At 63.5% G+C, this 18,335-nt stretch overlaps 2 protein-coding genes across 2 annotated transcripts in view; one reads left to right on the top strand and one right to left on the bottom strand.

Annotated features, from left to right (window-relative positions):
- Positions 1–12,897, top strand: part of LOC141937039 (leucine-rich repeat LGI family member 4-like) — an 18,300-nt gene extending 5,403 nt beyond the window's left edge. Inside the window, exons 3-11 of the mRNA XM_074854447.1 lie at positions 1,641–1,761; positions 2,684–2,755; positions 3,963–4,034; positions 4,556–4,627; positions 5,355–5,426; positions 6,580–6,749; positions 7,458–7,622; positions 9,703–10,211; positions 11,308–12,897. Coding sequence (XP_074710548.1) covers positions 1,641–1,761; positions 2,684–2,755; positions 3,963–4,034; positions 4,556–4,627; positions 5,355–5,426; positions 6,580–6,749; positions 7,458–7,622; positions 9,703–10,211; positions 11,308–11,610 — 1,556 coding nt within the window. The 3' untranslated portion in view covers positions 11,611–12,897. The remainder of the gene's footprint in view (positions 1–1,640; positions 1,762–2,683; positions 2,756–3,962; positions 4,035–4,555; positions 4,628–5,354; positions 5,427–6,579; positions 6,750–7,457; positions 7,623–9,702; positions 10,212–11,307) is intronic.
- On the bottom strand, positions 12,758–17,665 carry LOC141937043 (FXYD domain-containing ion transport regulator 3-like). The gene is made up of 8 exons (XM_074854452.1): positions 17,640–17,665; positions 16,867–16,922; positions 15,617–15,652; positions 15,321–15,344; positions 14,721–14,795; positions 14,453–14,483; positions 13,097–13,140; positions 12,758–12,989 (listed from the first exon to the last, which is right to left on the bottom strand). The coding sequence occupies exons 2-8, from the start codon at positions 16,904–16,906 to the stop codon at positions 12,970–12,972; spliced, it is 270 nt and encodes an 89-aa protein (XP_074710553.1). The 5' UTR covers positions 16,907–16,922; positions 17,640–17,665; the 3' UTR covers positions 12,758–12,969.
- Between the last annotated feature and the right edge of the window lie 670 nt (positions 17,666–18,335).

Here is an 18,335-nt window from a genome sequence, read left to right as displayed (position 1 = left end):
CCAATGCCTCCCAGTACCTCCCAGTGCCCCCCAGTAACCTCCCCAGAGCTGCCCAGTGCCTCCCAGTCGCTCACCAGTACCCCCCAGTACCCCAGAATAACTCCCCAGAGCCCCCCAATGCCTCCCAGTACCTCCCCAGTAAGCCCCCCAGAGCCTCCCACTACCCCCCAGTAACCCCTGAGAGCCCCCCAATGCCTCCCAGTACCTCCCAGTGTCCCCCAGTAACCCCCCCAGAGCCCCCTAATGCCTCCAGTACCTCCCAGTACCACTCTATAACTCTTCCAGAGCCCCCCAATGCCTCCCAGTCACTCACCAGTACCCCCCAGTGCCCCCCAGTACCCCAGAATAACTCCCCAGAGCCCCCCAATGCCTCCCAGTAGCTCACCAGTACCTCCAGTAACCCCCTGAGAGTCTCCCAGTACCTCCCAGTAACCCCTGAGAGCCCCCCAATGCCTCCCAGTCACTCACCAGTACCTCCCAGTGCCCCCCAGTACCCCAGAATAGCCTCCCAGAGCCCCCCAATGCCTCCCAGTAGCTCACCAGTACCTTCCAGTGCCCCCCAGTAACTCCCCCAGCGCCTCCCAATACCCCCAGTAACCCCTGAGAGCCCCCCAATGCCTCCCAGTACCTCCCAGTACCACTCTATAACTCTTCCAGAGCCCCCCAATGCCTCCCAGTTGCTCACCAGTACCCCCCAGTGCCCCCCAGTACCCTAGAATAACTCCCCAGAGCCCCCAATGCCTCCCAGTAGCTCACCAGTACCTCCCAGTGCCCCCCAGTAACCGCCTGAGAGTCTCCCAGTACCTCCCAGTAACCCCTGAGAGCCCCCCAATGCCTCCCAGTAGCTCACCAGTACCCCCCAGTAACCCCCTCCAAGCCTCCCAATACCCCCCAGTAACCCCTGAGAGCCCCCAATGCCTCCCAGTACCCCCCAGTAACCCTCCCAGAGCCCCCCAATGCCTCCCAGTCGCTCACCAGTACCCCCCAGTACCCCCCCCCCCCCCAGACAAGGTCCCTCTGTCCCTCCCTCGGCCTCGGGCCAGGGACCAACAGCGGCGCCTTTGTCCAGGCCACGCCCCCTCACCCCAGACCACGCCCCCAGCCCAAAGACCACGCCCCCTATGTTCGAGGCCACGCCCCCTCGCCTCTAGGCCACGCCCCCTCGCCGCCGCCCACCCCACGCCGCGATCGCCAGCGCCGCAGCCCCGAGCGGGGAAAAAGGGAGGGGGGGGGGGGACCCGCTTTGGGGGGGGATTTTGGGGGGGCAGATTGGGGGGGCAGATTTGGGGGGGGGCAGGTCGGGAGGGGCAGAGTTGGGGGAGCTGCTTGGGGGGAGTTTTTGGGGGGGGGGAAGATTGGGGGGGCGGATTGGGGGGATAGTTTTAGGGGAGGCGGGGGGGGAGGGCAGTTGTAGGGGGGTATTTGGGGGGGGCAGTTGGGGGGGGCAGATTTAGGGGGGCAGATTTGGGGGGGGGTCAGTTGGAAGGTGGGGGGGTGTCCATGGGGGCGGGGGGGTGGCGCGGGGCCCCCCCGCTGCTGCTGGTTTTGCTGTTGGTAACGGGCGGGGGGGGGCCGGGAGGGGGGGGGAGGGGGAATGACCCCGGGGGGCGGGGGGGCAGTTTGGGGGGTCCCCCCCCCAGGGTTGGGGTCCCCCCGGGGGGGCAGCGGTTGCCCGGGGGGGTGCGAATGCGACCGAGAGAGCGCGCTCTGCCGGGGGGGGGCGGGGCTGCCCCGGGGGTTCCCCCCCCGCTTGGCCACGCTGTGAGTGACACCCCCCCCCCCCCCCCGACTATTTGGGGACCCCCCCCCCGTCCTTGGGACCCCCCCCCAACCGCGGGACCCCCCACCAGAACCCCTCAAGGAACCCCCCGCCATTGGACACCCCCCCCGGGACCCCCCATGGGCCCCCCCCAGGGCCCCCCCAGAACCCCCCAAGGCCCCCCCCCCCCCTCCATGGGCCCCCCCGGGACCCCCCCAACCCCCCCCCCATTGGGACCCCCCCTCTGGGACCCCCCCTTGAACCCCCCTTAGGGCCCCCCCCCCCCGGGTCCCTCCCCCCGAAGCCCCGCCCCTCCGTGGGCACCGATGACGTCATCGCGGGAAGCCCCGCCCCCTGCGCGGGAGGGAACTGGGACCAGTGAGGGGTCGGGACTGGGACCCGTGGGGGGGTTGGGGGGGGGGGGGGGGAGGGTGTATGGGGCTGGTTTCTCCCAGTTTAGCCCAGTTTGGTCCTGCTGCCTCCCAACTTAAACCAGTTCAGGACTCTCTTGTCCCAGTTTAGCCCAGTATGACACCTCTTCCCCTCCCAGTTTGGCCCAGTTTAGCCCAGTTCAAGACTGGAGTGTCCCAGTTTAGCCCAATTTGGTCCTGGTTTCTCCCAGTTTAGCCCAGTTTAGTCCTGTTGTCTCCCAGTTTGGTCCAGCTGCCTCCCAACTTAAACCAGTTCAGGACTCTCTTGTCCCAGTTTAGCCCAGTTTGACACCTCTTCCCCTCCCAGTTTAGCCCAGTTCAAGACTGGAGTGTCCTAGTTTAGCCCAATTTGGTCCTGGTTTCTCCCAGTTTAGCCCAGTTTGGTCCTGCTTATACCCAATTTAAACCAGTTCAGGACTCTTTTGTCCCAGTTTGATACCTGTTCCTCCCCCAGTTTGGCCCAGTTTGGCCCAGTTTAACCCCGTTTGTGCAGGTCCCTGGTGCGGTGGCACATCGATGTCCTGGGCGAGGGCAGCTTCCGTGACACCCCGGCCCTGCAGCTGCTGTAAGGTCCCCAACGTGTCCCCAACGTGTCCCCAACGTGTCCCCAAGGTCCCCACTCCACCCCCAGCATGTCCCCAAGGTCCCCAATGTGTCCTCAAGGTCCCCATGGTGTCTCCTTGGTGTCCCCAAGGTCCCCACGCCATCCGCAACGTGTCCTCCACATGTCCCCACGGTGTCCCCACAGTGTCCCCATGCCACCCCCAGCATGTCCCCGAGGTCCCCATGGTGTCCCCTCAATGTCCTCAAGGTCCCCACGCCATCCCCAGCATGTTCCCAAGGTCCCCACAGTGTCCCCATGGTGTCCCCAAGATCCCCATGCCACCCCTAGCATGTCCCCAAGATCCCCACAGTGTCCCCACAGTGTCCTCAAGGTCCCTATGGTGTCCCATCAGTGTCCCCTCCATGTCCCTAAGGTCCCCATGGTGTCCCCTCAGTGTCATCAAGGTCCCCACGCCATCCCCAACGTGTCCCCTCAGTGTCCCCAAAGGTCCCATGCTGTCCCCAAGGTCCCCATGCTGTCCCCAACGTGTCCCCAAGGTCCTCATATCACCCCCAACATGTCCCCAGCATGTCCCCAAGGTCCCCAACACGTCCCCAATGTGTCCCCTCCGTGTCCCCAAGGTCCCCATGGTGTCCCCAACGTGTCCCCAAGGTCCCCACACCATCCCCAGCATGTCCCCGAGGTCCCCACAGTGTCCCCAAGATCCCCATGTCACCCCCAGCATGTCCCCAAGGTCCCCTCAGTGTCCCTAAGGTCCCCAGGGTGGCCCCAAGGGTGACCTTAAGGTAGCCCTGAGGTCCCCAAGGGTGGCCTCAGGGTGGCCGTCAAGGTCCTCAAAGTGTCCCTCAGGGTGTCCCCCACAGTGCCTATGGTGTCCCCAGGATGTCTCTAAGGTCTTCAGGTTGTCTCCAAGGTCCCCAAAGTGTCCCCAAGGTCCACTGAGTGTCCCCAGGGTGTCCCCAAGGTCCCCAGGGTGTGCCCAGCATGACCCCAAGGTCCCCAAAGTGTCCCCAAAGTCCACTGAGTGTCCCTCAGGTGTCCCTGGGAGTGACAGCAACGTGTCCCCAAGGTCCCCAGGGTGTCCCTGAGGTCCCCAAGGTCCCTGAAGTGTCCCCAAAGTCCCCTGAGAGTCTCCAGAGTGTCCCTGGGGGTGGCTGTGGGGTGTCCCCGGGGTGTCCCCAGGGGTGACAGTGGTGTGTCCCCACAGGTTGGTCACTGCCGGGCGCTTGGGGACCATTGGGGACGGGGCCTTCGCTGGGCTGGTGCTGCTGGAATACTTGTGAGTGGTACTGGGAAGGACTGGGGGGGCACTGGGAGGGGATGGGAAGGCACGAGGAAGGGACTGGGGGGGCACTGGGCTGTGCTGAGAAGCACTGGGAAGGGACTGGGTGGGTGCTGGGAGGCGCTGGGTGCACTGGAGAGGCACTGGGCTGTATTGGGAGGCACTGGGTGGGGACTGGGCAGCACTGGAGAGGGACTGGGAGGCATTGGAGGCACTGGGAAGGCACTGGGGGCACTGGATAGGCACTGGGAGGCACTGGGCTGTATTGGGAGGCACTGGGAGGGGACTGGGAGACACTGGGGAGGGACTGTGGGGGATTTGGGGGGGCACTGGGCTTTACTGGGAGGCCCTGGCATGACTGGGAGGCACTAGGGAGGGACACCAGCGGGCACTGGGGTGTGCTGGGAGACACCAGGAGAGACTGGGGAGGGCATGGGAGGTACTGGGGGGAACTGGGGAGCGACTGGGATGTACTGGGGGGTGGACACTGGGGGTCCCAGCGGTGCCGGTGTCCCCAGGTTCATCGAGGACAATGACGTGGGGACAATCGCCCCCACGGCGCTGCGGGGGCTCCGGGGTCTGCTCTACCTGTGAGTGACATGGGGACACCCTGGGGACACCCTGGGGACACCCTGGGGACACTGGGAACACCCTGGGGACACCAGGGACACCCTGGGACACTGGAGATGCCCTTGGGGGCACCAGGGACACCCCTGGGACACATGGGGACACCGGGGACACCCTTGAGACACCCTGGGGGACACTGGGAATGCCCTTGGGGACACTGAGGACACCCCAGGGACACTGGGGATTCCCTTGGGGACACCCTGAGGACACCCCAGGACATGCTGGGGACACCTGGGGACATCCCTAGGGACACCCTGGGGACACTGGAGGCCGCTGGGAATACTGGGGAGATCCTGGGATACCCCTTGGGGACACTGGGGACACCCTGGGGACACTGGGGATGCCCTTGGACACACTGGGAACACCCTGGGAACACCCTGGGACACTGGAGATGCCCTTGGGGACACTGGGGACACCCTGGGGACACTGGGTATGCCCCTGGGGACACTGGAGATGCCCTTGGGGACACTGGGGACACCCTGGGGACACAGGGGATGCCCTTGGGGACACCAGGGACACCCTGGGACACTGGAGACAGCGGGGGATACTGGGGATATCCTGGGGCACCCCTGGGGACAGTGCTGGGACATCTTGGGGACACTGGGGACAGCTTGGGGGCCCCCTCTGCCCCCCACCCCCCCCACCCTGCGCCTGGTGTCCCTGTGTCCCCATGTCCCCGTGTCCCCACAGGAGCCTGGCCAACAACCGCCTGGAGACGCTGCCCCGGGGCCTCTTCCAGGGGCTGGAGACGCTGACTCAGCTGTGGGTGACACGGGGACATGGGGGGGGGACATGGGACATCGTGAGGATGTGGGGGGATGTGGGGGGACATGAGGGATGTGGGGATATGGGGGGACATGGGGGACGTGGGGATGGGGGGACATGGGATGTGGGGGGACATGGGGACACACCAGGGACATTGGGACATGGGGGGACAGGGGGACACACTGGGGGACATGGAAGGACACATGGGGGGACATGGGGACACACAGGAGGACACCGGGACATGGGAGACATGGGGGACACATGGGAGGACATGGGATGTGAGGGGACATGGGGACACAGATGGGGGACATGGGGGGACATGGTGAGACATGGGGGACATGGGGACACACAGGGGGATGTCAGGACACAGATGGGGGACATGGGGGGACATCGGGGACACAGAGGGATGTGGGGGACAATGGGGACACAGGGGGACGTGGGGACACAGATGGGGGATATGGGGGGACACAGGGGGACGTGGGGACACAGATGGGGGATATGGGGGGACATCGGGGACACAGAGGGATGTGGGGGACAATGGGGACACACAGGGGGATGTGGGGACACAGATGGGGGACATGGGGGGACACAGGGGGACGTGGGGACACAGATGGAGACATGGGGGACATGTGGGACACGGGATATGAAGGGACATGAGGACACACAGGGGGACATGGGGGGACACAGGGGGACATGGGGACACAGATGGGGACATGGGGGACACACAGGGGGACATGGGGACACAAATAGAGGACGTTGAGGGGACATGGGGGACACACAGGGAGATTTGGGGGGACATGGGGGACACACAGGGGGGTGTGGGGACACAGATGAGGGACATCGGGGATATGGGGGACACACGGGGACATGGGGACACACAGGGGGACACAGGGACACACCAGGGAACATGGGGGGGCCACAGGGGGATTGGGGGGACATGGGGGGACATGGGGGGGGGGACAGGAGGACATGGGGATTGGCTGACACTGGGATGGGCACAGAGCTTCACTGGGAAGCACTGGAATGTACTGGGAGGGCCATGGAGGGCCATGGGGACACAGCGAGGGGGCATGGGGACACGGGGGGGACGGCGGGGACATTGGGGTGACCCGGGTGTCCCATCCGGCTGAGGGGGGGTTTGGGGGGGCAGGGACCTGCGGGGGAACCCCTTCCAGTGCGACTGTCGCCTGCGCTGGCTGGTGGCCTGGCTGGGCAGCGCCACCCCCCCCGCCGAAGCGGGGCGCTGCCGGGGACCCCCCCACCGTCAGGGCACCCCATTGGCCCAGCTCCAGCCTCGGGACTTCCACTGCCTCGTCTCCGGTACGGGTGTGTCCCCCCCCCGCGCCTGGGGGGTCCCCCCCAAACCCAGACGCGTGGGTCCCCCCAAACCCAGATGCCTGGATCCCCCCCAATCCCAAATCCCTGGGTACCCTCATTCGGGACACCTGGGTCCCCCCAATCCTGGACACAGGGGTCCCCCCAAACCCAGACACCTGGGTCCCCCCAATCCTGGGTGACTGGGTCCCCCTGTCCCAGACATGTGGGTCCCCCCAATTCTGAACACCCAGGTCCCCCCCAGTCCTGAAAGCCCAGGTCCCCCCTAATCCCAGATGCCTGGGTCCCCCCAATTCCAAGCGCCTAGGTCCCCCCAGTCCCAGACACCTGGGTCCCCCCAATCCTGGACAACTGGGTCCCCCCATCCCAGACATGTGGGTCCCCCAATCCTGAACTCCTGGGTCCCCCCAATCCCAGATGCCTGGGTTCCCCCAATGCTGGATGTCTGGGTCCCCCCAATTCCAAACACCTGGGTCCCCCCAATCCCAGATGTGTGGGTCCCCCCATCCCAGACATGAGGGTCCCCCCAATCCCAAACACCCGGGTCCCCCCCAACCCCAAACACCTGGGTCCCCCCAATCCTGAACGCCCGGGTCCCCCATTCTGTGTCTATGTGGGGGAGGGGGTGGGGGGTGTCAGAGTGGGGACCCATCCAGGAGCTAATGGGGTGTTTGGGGGAGGGGGGGTCCCCAGAACTGCGACCCTTCCAGTCGCTGCCCTTCTCCTCGCTGGCGGCCGAGCCCTTCGCCCTGGGGGGGCACCCAGGGGTGGCCCTGGCCCAGCCCTTCGCCGGTGCCTGCGCCCTCCTGGAGTGGGACCAGTTGGCCGGGCGCTTCCGGGCCCCCACCATCATCAACGGTGAGTCCCGGCACCCCAAAACCCATCCTGGTAAGGAGGAACCCCAAAAAGATCTGGAGGGATCCCAAAAATGGTTAGGGAGGGGTCCAAAAATGGGCTGAGGGACCTCAAAAATGGGCTGAGGAACGTCAAAAATGGCACCAAGAACAGCAAAAAATGCCCTGAGAGACCCCAAAACACATGGTAACAATCCAAAAATGGCCTGAGGGACCCTAAAAATGGTCTGAATGACCTCAAAAATGGCCAGGGGGCCCCAAAAATGGCCTGGGGGACCTCAAAAATGGGCTGAAGAACCTCAAAAATGGCCTGGAGGTCCTCAAAAACACACCTGGGGACTCAAACCCCATGTTATCACCCCAAAAATGGCCCAGACTACACCAAAAATGGTCTGAAGAACCTCAAAAATGGCTTGAGGGACCCCAACAATGGCCTGGGGGACCCCAAGAATGGCCCAGGACACCCCAAAAATGGCCTGAGGGATCAAAATAGTTTGAAGAACCTCAAAAATGACCTGAAGGTCCTCAAAATTGGCCCTGGGGACACCAAATCTCATGCTAACACCCCCAAAATGGTCTAAGGGACCTCATAAGTGTCCTGGGGCGACCCCCAAAATGACCTGGAGAACCCCCAAAATATTCTGAGGACCTTCAAAAATGCCCTGGAGGACCCCACAAATGGTCATTTTGGGGGGCAAAAATGTTGTGAGAGCCCCTCCAAAATGGCCTGAAACCCCCCCAAAATGTCCCAGAGGAGCTCAGGAACGTCCTGGGGAGCCCCAAACCCATCCCAGCACCCCCCAAATTAGGGGGGACCCCAAAACACCCTCGTGGGCTACAACCTCAACCCCAAGAGCTCCCCGATGTCCCCATAGGGTCGTCCCTGTCACCCCAATGTCCCCGATGTCCCCCTAGAGACGTCCCCATCACCCCAATGTCCCCGATGTCCCCATAGACTGGTCCCCATCACCCCAACGTCCCCATAGGGTCATCACCATGACCCCAATGTCCCTGATGTCCCCATAGACTCGTCCCCATCACCCCAACGTCCCCGATGTCCCCATAGGGTCATCACTGTCACTCCAACCCCAACGTCCCCCATGTCCCCACAAGGTCATCACTGTCACCCCAATGTCCCCGATGTCCCCATAGGGTCATCACCATCACCCCAACGTCCCCATAGAAATGTCCCCATCAACCCAATGTCCCCTATGTCCCCGTAAGGTCATGAGCGTCACCTCAACATCCCGCCATGTCCCCAGAGTTGTCCCCATCATCTCAATGTCCCCAATGTCCCCATAGGGTCATCACTGTCACCCTAATGTCCTCATAGAGACGTCCCCAATGTCCCCAGAGTTGTCCCCATCACCCCAACATCCCCGATGTCCCCATAGGGCCATCACTGTCACCCCAACCTCAATGTCCCCAATGTCCCCAAAGACTCGTCCTCATCACCCCAATGTCCCTGATGTCCCCAGAGTTGTCCCCATCACCCCAATGTCCCCTATGTCCCCATAAGGTCATGACCGTCACCCCAACGTCCCCCCATGTTCCCATAGAGTCGTCCCTGATGTCCCCATAGACTTGTCCCCATCACCCCAATATCCCCAATGTCCCCATAGGGTCATCACCGTCACTCCAATGTCCCCGATGTCCCCATAGAGACGTCCCCATCACCCCAATCCCAATGTCCCCAATGCCCCCATAGACTTGTCCCCATCACCCCAATGTCCCCAATGTCCCCATAGGGTCATCACCATCACTCCAATGTCCCTGATGTCCCCATAGAGATGTCCCCAACATCCTTGATGTCCCCATAGACTCGTCCCCATCATCCCAACGTCCCCGATGTCCCCATAAGGGCCATCACTGTCACCCCAACCCCAATGTCCCCAATGTCCCCAAAGACTCATCCCCATCACCCCAACGTCCCCGATGTCCCCATAGGGTCATCGCCATCACCCCAACCCCAACGTCCCCATCGTCCCCATAGAGTTGCCTCCATCACCTTGTCCCCAACCCCCTCATGGTCACCTCCACCCCCCCGCCCACCCCCAACGTCACCCATGTCCTTGTCCCCGCAGGCTCGTCCCCGGTGGCCTGCCACCCCCTGCAGCTGGGGGGGGCGTTGGTGGTGGTGGTGGCCCAACTGGGTGGGGGCTCGGCCGTCTGGCGCCGGGCAGGTGGCCCCGGTAGCCGTTTCGTCCGGCTGCAGGCGTTGGGGAGCGGCCGGTTACGTCGCCCCCACGCGGTGGCCAGCGCCCGTCTTGGTGGCCACTGGTACCTCGGGGTGGCCGATAGCTCCAAGGGGGGCACCAGCACCCTCTTCCGGTGGGGGGGGCGGGGATTCTACCCCCACCAAGCCCTTCGGCCGTGGCACCGCGACACCCACCTGGAGTTCCTGGAGCTGGGGGGGCGGCCGGCCTTGGTGGTCTGCAGCGGCACGAGGAGGCCACTGGTCTACCGGTGGAGCGGGGCGGCCTTCGCCCCCCACACCGACATCCCCCATGTGCCTGACGTCTACGCCGCGAAGCACTTCCGCCTGCGGGGTCACGTCTTCCTCTGCCTCACCCGCTTCCTGGGGGATGCCAAGGTGAGGGCAGGGCTGGGCGGGGCATGTCTGGTGTCAGGACGTGGTTGTGGGGGGCCACCAGCATTGGGAGTCCATGGGGGTCATCACGTGTCCATGGGGGTCCATCACGTGTCCATGGGGGTCCATCACCATCATGTGGTTATGGGGGGCCACCAGCATTGGGGGGGGTCCATCACCATCATGTGGTCATGGGGGTCCATCACCATCATGTGGTTATGGGGGTCCATCACCATCATGTGGTTATGGGGGGCCACCAGCATTGGGGGGGGTCCATGGGGGTCCATCACCATCATGTGGTCATGGGGGTCCATCACCATCATGTGGTTATGAGGGGCCACCAGCATTGGGGGGTCCATCACCATCTTGTGGTTGTGGGGGGCCACCAGTGTCATGAGCCCATGGGGGTCATCACGTATCCATGGGGGTCCATCACCATCACGTGTCCATGGGGGTCCATCTCCATCATTTGTTTACGATGCCCGTATGAACCCTTCCCATGATGCTCTTGGCCCAATGCAGCCCTTCCCATGATGCCCACCACCCACCCAACCCTTCCCATGATGCCCACCACCCAACCCACCCCTTCCTCTGACATCCACCACCCAACCCAACCCAACCCAACCCATCCTGTGATGTCCACCATGCATCCAAACCCTTCCCATGATGCCCACCACCAACCCAAACCCTTCCCATGATGCCCACCACCCACCCCAACCCTCCCATGGTGACCCTCACCCACCCCAACCCTCCCATGGTGGCCACCACCCAACTCAACCCTTCCTCTGATGTCCACCACCCAACCCAACCCAACCCAATCCAACCCAACCCATCCTGTGATGTCCACCATGCATCCAAACCCTTCCCATGATGCCCACCACCCACCCCAACCCTCCCATGGTGGCCACCGCCCACCCCAACCCTTCCCATGGTGGCCACCACCCAACTCAACCCTTCCTCTGATTTCTACCGCTCACCCAACCCTTCCCATGATGCTCATCACCCAACCCAACCCTTCCCATGGTGGCCACCACCCACCCAAACTCTTCCCATGATGCCCACCACCCACCCAACCCTTCCCATGATCCTTTGCTCCCAGGTGATGCGTTGGGAGGGTTCTATGTTCCGGGAGGTGCAGCAGGTACCGGCACGGGGCTCGTTGGTCTTCCAACCGTTGGCGTTGGCCGGCCAACGTTACGTCATCTTGGGCAACGACTACGCCCCAAGCCGCGTCTACCGCCTCGGGCCCGGTGGCCACCTGGAGCCCATCCAGGAGCTGCTGGCCCCCACGCCACGTGCCTTTGCCCCCCTCTCCGTGGGTCACCGTCACTTTTTGGTGGCCTCCAGCTTCAAAGGGGCCACCCAAATCTACCGGCATGTCACCGTTGACTTGGGGTCTTGAGGGACCGTTGTGGTGGGACGTGAGGGACATCAAGCGTGACGTCATCATGGGGACATCAGATGTCACAGCGGGGAGGTGGCTGAAGGACGTGGGGACAGCGGCCGTGATGTCATCGTGGATCTGGGCACTTGAGGGACACGGGGGACGTCAAACATCCTCTGGTACCAGGACATGGGGACATTGGTCATCGTGTCACCGTGGAGTTGGGGGTCTCAGGGACATCAAACATCCCGTCATCGTGGAGCTGGGGGCTGGAGGGTCATGGGGACATCAATCGGGATGCCATCGTGGACCTGTCACCTGGGAGACATCATGTCATAGAGGGTCTGAAGGACTTGGGGATATCAGCTGTCACATCACCACGGATGTGGCACCTGAGGGACATGGGGACATCAGCTGTCACATCACCATGGATGTGGCACCTGAGGGACATAGGGACATCAACCATCCTGTCACCTCACCGTGGACCTGGTGCCTGAGGGACATGGGGACATCAGTCACCAGGTCATCGTGCACCTGGATGCCAAAGGGAGATGGGGACACGGGCCACCACGTCACCAAAGGTGACCTGGGGACATGGGCCACCATGTCCCCAGGGATGTGGGCACCTTGGGGACGTGGGGACATCAACCACCACATCACTGTGGACCTCCGTGCCTGAGGGACATGGTGACACAGGCCACCATGTCACTGGGGACATGAGGACCTTGTCCCCTGCTGGTGTCACCATCGGCACCACATTGTCCCCAACACCTCACCCAGCATCCCCCCAGTTCCAGTGTCACCCACCATTGTTCCCAGTGTCACCATTAGTCCCATGCCATCCCTGTCCCTGATGTCACCATTGGCCCCATGTCACCTGGTGCCACCATCTACCCAATGTCCCCAAGGCCACCGTCAACCCAATGTCACCGTTGGCCCCACATCACCTTGTCACCTCCCAGTGCCACCATCTACTCGATGTCCCCAAGGCCACCATCAACCCAACGTCACTGTTGGCCCCACGTCATCTTGTCACCTCCAGGTGCCACCATCTACCTGATGTCCCCAAGGCCACCATCAACTCAATGTCACCTCCAGGTGCCACCACCTACCCAGCCTCATCCCCAGTGCCACCATTGTCCCTCTGTCCCCTCTCCCTGATGCCACCACAGGGAACGCTCCCCTCCCCCTCCCCCTCCCCAAATAACCAAATTTACCTTTTTTTAACATTTCTTTTATTAATTTCCCCTTTCCTTGCATTTTTCTGGGGGGATTTCACCCCAAAATAAACCCGCTCCTCCCCCACCCTCTCCCCACCTCCATGTGTCACTGGGGCCACCCGGGTCCCCTCTGGGCTTGGGGACACATGGGGACACCTCAGCACGTGCTGGCGGCTCCTGTGGAGAAATGGGGGGGGGGTCAGGTGGTACCCGGACACCTGGGGGGTGTGTCCTCCCCCCAGGACACTTGGGGGTGTCCCCAGGCTGGGGGGGAGGGGACTTACCGGGACCCACAAGGTGGGACATTTCCGGAGGGGGACGGTGCCGGCTGCGGGGGGTGGGAGGGGTTAGAGGGGCTGTGACACCCCCATGTCCTCTGTGACCCCCCCATGTGTCCCCCATGTCCCCCCATGTCCCCAATGTCCTCCATGTCCCCGTGTCCCCCCATGTGTCCCGTGTCCCCATGTCTTCCCATGTCCCCCCACATCCATGTCCCCATGTCCTCCATGGCCCTCATGTCCCGTGTCCCCATGGCCCTCCATGTGTCCCCCATGTCATCTATGTGTCCCCATGTCCCCATTGTCCCCCATATGTCCCCAATGTCCTCCATGTCCCCCCTATATGTCCTGTGTCCCCATGTCCTCCCACATCCATGTCCCCAATGTCCCCATGTCCCATGTCCCCATGTCCTCCATAACCCCATGTGTCCCCCCATGTCCCCTGTGTCCCCCTGTCCTCCCATGTGTCCCTCCTTGTCCTCTATGTGTCCCCTTGTCCTCTATGTGTCCCCAATGTCCTCCCATGTGTCCCCATGTCCCAAATGTCCCCAATGTCCCCATGACCCCCATGTCCCCCCATGTGTGTCCCCATGTCCCCCATAACCCCCCATGTCCCCTGTGTCCCCATGTCCCCATTGTCCCCAATGTCCTCCATGTCCCCCATGTGTCCCCATGTCCCCCCATGTGTCCCTCCTTGTTCTCTATGTGCCCCCATGTCCCCAATGTCCCCATTATCCCCCCATGTGTCCCCATTGTCCCCAAGACCCCCATGTGTGTCCCCATGTCCCCCATAACCCCCCATGTCCCCTGTGTCCCCATGTCCCCTGTGTCCCCAATGTCCTCCATGTCCCCCATGTGTCCCCCTGTCCCCCATGTGTCCTTCCTTGTCCTCTATGTGTCCCCGTGTCCCCAATGTCCCCATTATCCCCCCATGTGTGTCCCCATGTCCCCCATAACCCCCCATGTCCCCTGTGTCCCCATTGTCCCCAATGTCCTTCATGTCCCCCATGTGTCCCCCCATGTGTCCTGTGTCCCCATGTCCTCCCATGTCCTCCCACATCCATGTCCCCAATGTCCCCATGTCCCATGTCCCCATGTCCTCCATAACCCCATGTGTCCCCCCATGTGTCCCCCCATGTGTCCCCCCATGTCCCCTGTGTCCCCATGTCCCTCCATGTGTCCCCCCTTGTCCTCTATGTGTCCTCATGTCCCCAATGTCCCATGTCCCCATGTGTCCCCATGTCCCCAATGTCCCCCATGTGTCCCCAAGGTCCCTGTGTCCTCTATGACCCCCCATGTGTCCCCTTGTCCTCCATGACCCCCCATGTCCCCAGTGTCTCCCAATGTCCCCTCATGTCCCACCTGGCTTTGCTCCGGCACTTGCACTTCCCACCTGGGAGGGGACACAAGAGGTGACAACTGTTGGGGGGGGGGGGAAGGGGACGAGACACATGTCCCCGTCTCCCCCAAGGGACATTGAGCCCAGGGGACCCCCTGGGGACCACCCCGGTGACATGGGGACTCCCCCCAAGTGACACAGGGACACTCCAGGTGACACAAAGACCCCCCTGTGACACAAAGAGACCCCCCCCTCCCCCCGGTGACACGGGGACCCCCCGGTGACACTCACTGAGGAGGACAATGATGCCGATGACACAGAGGATGGCGGCCACCACCAGCCCTGCCACGCGCAGGCTGTGCCAGTCTGGGGGGGGACAACACACACACAGTGGGGACACCCCTGTCACCTCCTTGGGGACCTCCCTGTCATCCCCCCCCTCTTGGGGAACCCCCTGGGGACAACCTTGTCACCCCTTTGGGGACACCCCATCAACCCCACCTTGGGGACACCCTGTCACCCCCCTTGGGGACCTCCCTGTCACACCCCTCCCCTTGGGGACCCCCCGGGGGACAACCTTGTCATGCCTTTGGGGACACCCCATCAACCCCACCTTGGGGACATCCCTGTCACCCCCTTGGGGCACCTTGTCACCCGCCTTTGAGACAAATTGTCACCCCCTTGGGGACACCCTGTCACCCCCCTTGGGGACACCCCATCAACCCCACCTTGGGGACACCCCTGTCACCCCCTTGGGGACCTTCTTGTCACCCCCCCCTTGGGGAACTCCCTGGGGACAACCTTGTCACCTCTTTGGGGACACCCCAATGACCCCCCTCTTGGGGCTGTCACCCCCCTTGGGGACACCCCTGTCACCCCCGTCCCACTCACCGTACTGGAAGGGACTGACGGCATCTGGTGGGGAGGGGGAGGAGTCAGAGGGACCCAGACTGGGACACCAGTATGGACTCCCCCAGTATCCCACTATCACCTGCTGCCGTTCCCAGTATGACCCTCCCGCTACTCCCAGTCCACCCACTCACTCCCAGTATGAATCGCTCCCATTCCCAGTATGGCTCCTCCCCACACCCAGTATGACCCACCCCCTCCCAGTATGACCCCTCCAGCCCAGCCCAGCCCCCTCCCATTCCCAGTATAGCCCCTCCCAGTTTGTCCCAGTCACTCACCGGGGAAGAGGGAGTTTGCTGTCACCGGGTACAAAGCTGGGGGGTGGCAAAAACCAGTTGGGGAGGCTCAACTGTCCCAGTGCCTCCCAGTTCCCCCCAATTACCCCCAGCTCCCTCCTAGTTGCCCCCCAACCCCTCCCAGTTCCCCCCAGTCTCCCCAAGTCCCCCCCCAGTTCCCTCTCAGTTTTCCCAGTTCCCCCCTAATGACCCCCAATTTCACCTCAATTACTCCCAGTTCCCTCCCAGTCTCACCAGTTACCCCCTAAATTACCCTCAGTTTCCCTCCAGTTCCCTCCCAGTTTTCCCCAGTTCCCCCCAATTCCCCCCTAAATTACCGTTTCCCACAGTTCTCTCCCAGTTCCCCCAGTTCGGCCCCAGTTCCCCTCCACTTCAATTAGTTCCCCCCCCAGTTCCCCCCATTCTGTCCCAAATACCCCCAGTTCTCCCCCAATTCCCTCCCAGTTTCCCCCAGTTCCCCCCTAAATTACTGTTTCCCACATTTCCCTCCCAGTTCGCCCAGTTCTGCCCCTATTACCCCCCAGTTCTGTCCCAAATACCCCCAGTTCCCTCCCAGTTCTGCTCCTATTACCCCCAGTTCCCTCCCAGTTCCCCCAGTTGTGCCCCAGTTACCTCCCAGTTCCCCCAGTTGTGCCGCAGTTCCCTCCCAGTTCCCCCAGTTCTGCTCCTGTTACCCCCAGTTCCCTCCCAGTTCCCCCAGTTCTGTCCCAAATACCCCCAGTTCTCTCTCAGTTCCCCCAGTTGTGCCCCAGTTACCTCCCAGTTCCCCCAGTTGTGCCGCAGTTCCCTCCCAGTTCCCCCAGTTCTGCTCCTATTACCCCCAGTTCCTTCCCAGTTCTGCCCCTATTACCCCCAGTTCCCTCCCAGTTCCCCCAGTTCTGCTCCTATTACCCCCAGTTCCCTCCCAGTTCCCCCAGTTCTGTCCCAAATACCCCCAGTTCCCTCCCAGTTCCCCCAGTTGTGCCCCAGTTACCTCCCAGTTCCCCCAGTTGTGCCGCAGTTCCCTCCCAGTTCCCCCAGTTCTGCTCCTATTACCCCCAGTTCCCTCCCAGTTTCCCCAGTTCCATCCCAAATACCCCCAGTTCCCTCCCAGTTCCCCCAGTTCTGCTCCTATTACCCCCAGTTCCCTCCCAGTTCCCCCAGTTGTGCCCCAGTTCCCTCCCAGTCCCCCCAGTTCCTCCCCAACTGCTCCCAGTCCCCCCCCCCCCAGTTCCTCCCAGTCCTCCCAGTACCTGCCAGCAGCACCAGGCCCTCTGAGGTGTCCCACAGCATCTTCTGACCTTTGACCCTGGGGTGGGGGGGAGGGGGGACAATCCTTGAGGACCCAGGAGTCTGGAGGGGGGGGAGGGGTGTGTGTGTGGGTGCCCCCCCCCCTCCCCCCACGCTCCCAGTGGCCCCGGGCATCCGGGTGGGGGAGGGGAGGGTGAGTCACAGCAGATTCCTGACTGGGGCGTTACTGGGAGGGCTGGGACGACTGGATCGCTTCGGGGGGGGGGTGGGGGACACACACACGACACATTCCGGACCCCTGGGACCCCCCTACTCAGTTCAGGGTCAAAAAGGGACCCCCCCGCACCCACCAGGGGACACCCCCACCCAAGGGACACCCCCCCAAGGGACCCAGGTGTGCTGGGGACCCCCCCCAGGGGACCCCCCCACCCAGAGGGCCCCCACCCGGGGGGACCCAGACCCAGGCGTCCTGGGGACCCCCCCACCCACGGGACCCCCCCCCAGTGGACCCAGGTGTCCTGGGGACCCCTACCCAGGGAACCCACCCCCACCCAGGGGACCCCCCCACCCAGGGACCCCCCCTGGAGGGGACCCAGGTGTCCTGGGGACCCCCCAGCCACGAGACACCCCCCCTCCATGGGACACCCCCACCCCCGGGACCCCCCCCCAGGGGACCCAGGTGTCTTGGGGACCCCCATCCAGGGGACCCCCCCTCACCCAGGGGAGTCCCCCCCCCTTCCCAGGGGACCCAAACCTCCGGGGTGCCCCCACGCACCTTCCCACAGCAGCAACGAGCGAAAGAGGAATGGGGTGGGGGGGGGGCGGGGGGGGGGGGGGGAGAAGAACCACACCTAGGAGGGGGCGGGGCTACACCTGGGGGGTGGGGCCACACCGAGGTGGGTGGGGCCATAGGTGCCAGGAGCCACCCCCACCCCCCTGGACGCCTGGGTCCCTTCCCCCCACTTTTCTCCTCCCCACCCCACCCCCCCCCCCTCCCGGGGTGCTCAATGGGGGCTGTGTCCTCCCCTCCCCCCCCATCCCCCCCCCCCCCCCCCGCGGCCTCCTGGGTCCCCTCCCCCCACCCAGATGGATTCAATAGAGCCTTGTTCTCCCACGCACACCCGGACGCTTGGGTCCCCCGTGGGTTCCCCCCCCTCTCTCCCCTCCCCCCTCCTCCCCCCCTCCCGACCCCTCTGACCCCTCCCCCCACCCCACAAAGGTCCCATTGAGGCTTTTCCCGCCTCCCCCGTGGGGTCATGGGGGTCACCCGGCCGCCCGCCTGGGTCCCCTTTTGGGGCGGGTGACAGGGAGGGGACCCAAGTGTCCGTCTGTTGGCTCTGCCCCTGACACCCCCACTGCACCCCCCACCCTGTGACCCACCCGGCCAGGTGACACCCCCCACCCCTCCCCCCAGGACACCCAGACATCCACCCATGGCCTTGGGGTGTTCCTGGTGTGGGTGCTGGGTGTA

The sequence above is a fragment of the Strix uralensis genome, chromosome 36 (genome assembly GCF_047716275.1).
Source record: "Strix uralensis isolate ZFMK-TIS-50842 chromosome 36, bStrUra1, whole genome shotgun sequence".
Taxonomy (NCBI): Eukaryota; Metazoa; Chordata; class Aves; order Strigiformes; family Strigidae; genus Strix; species Strix uralensis.
This window is presented reverse-complemented; position numbering and strand designations above follow the sequence as displayed.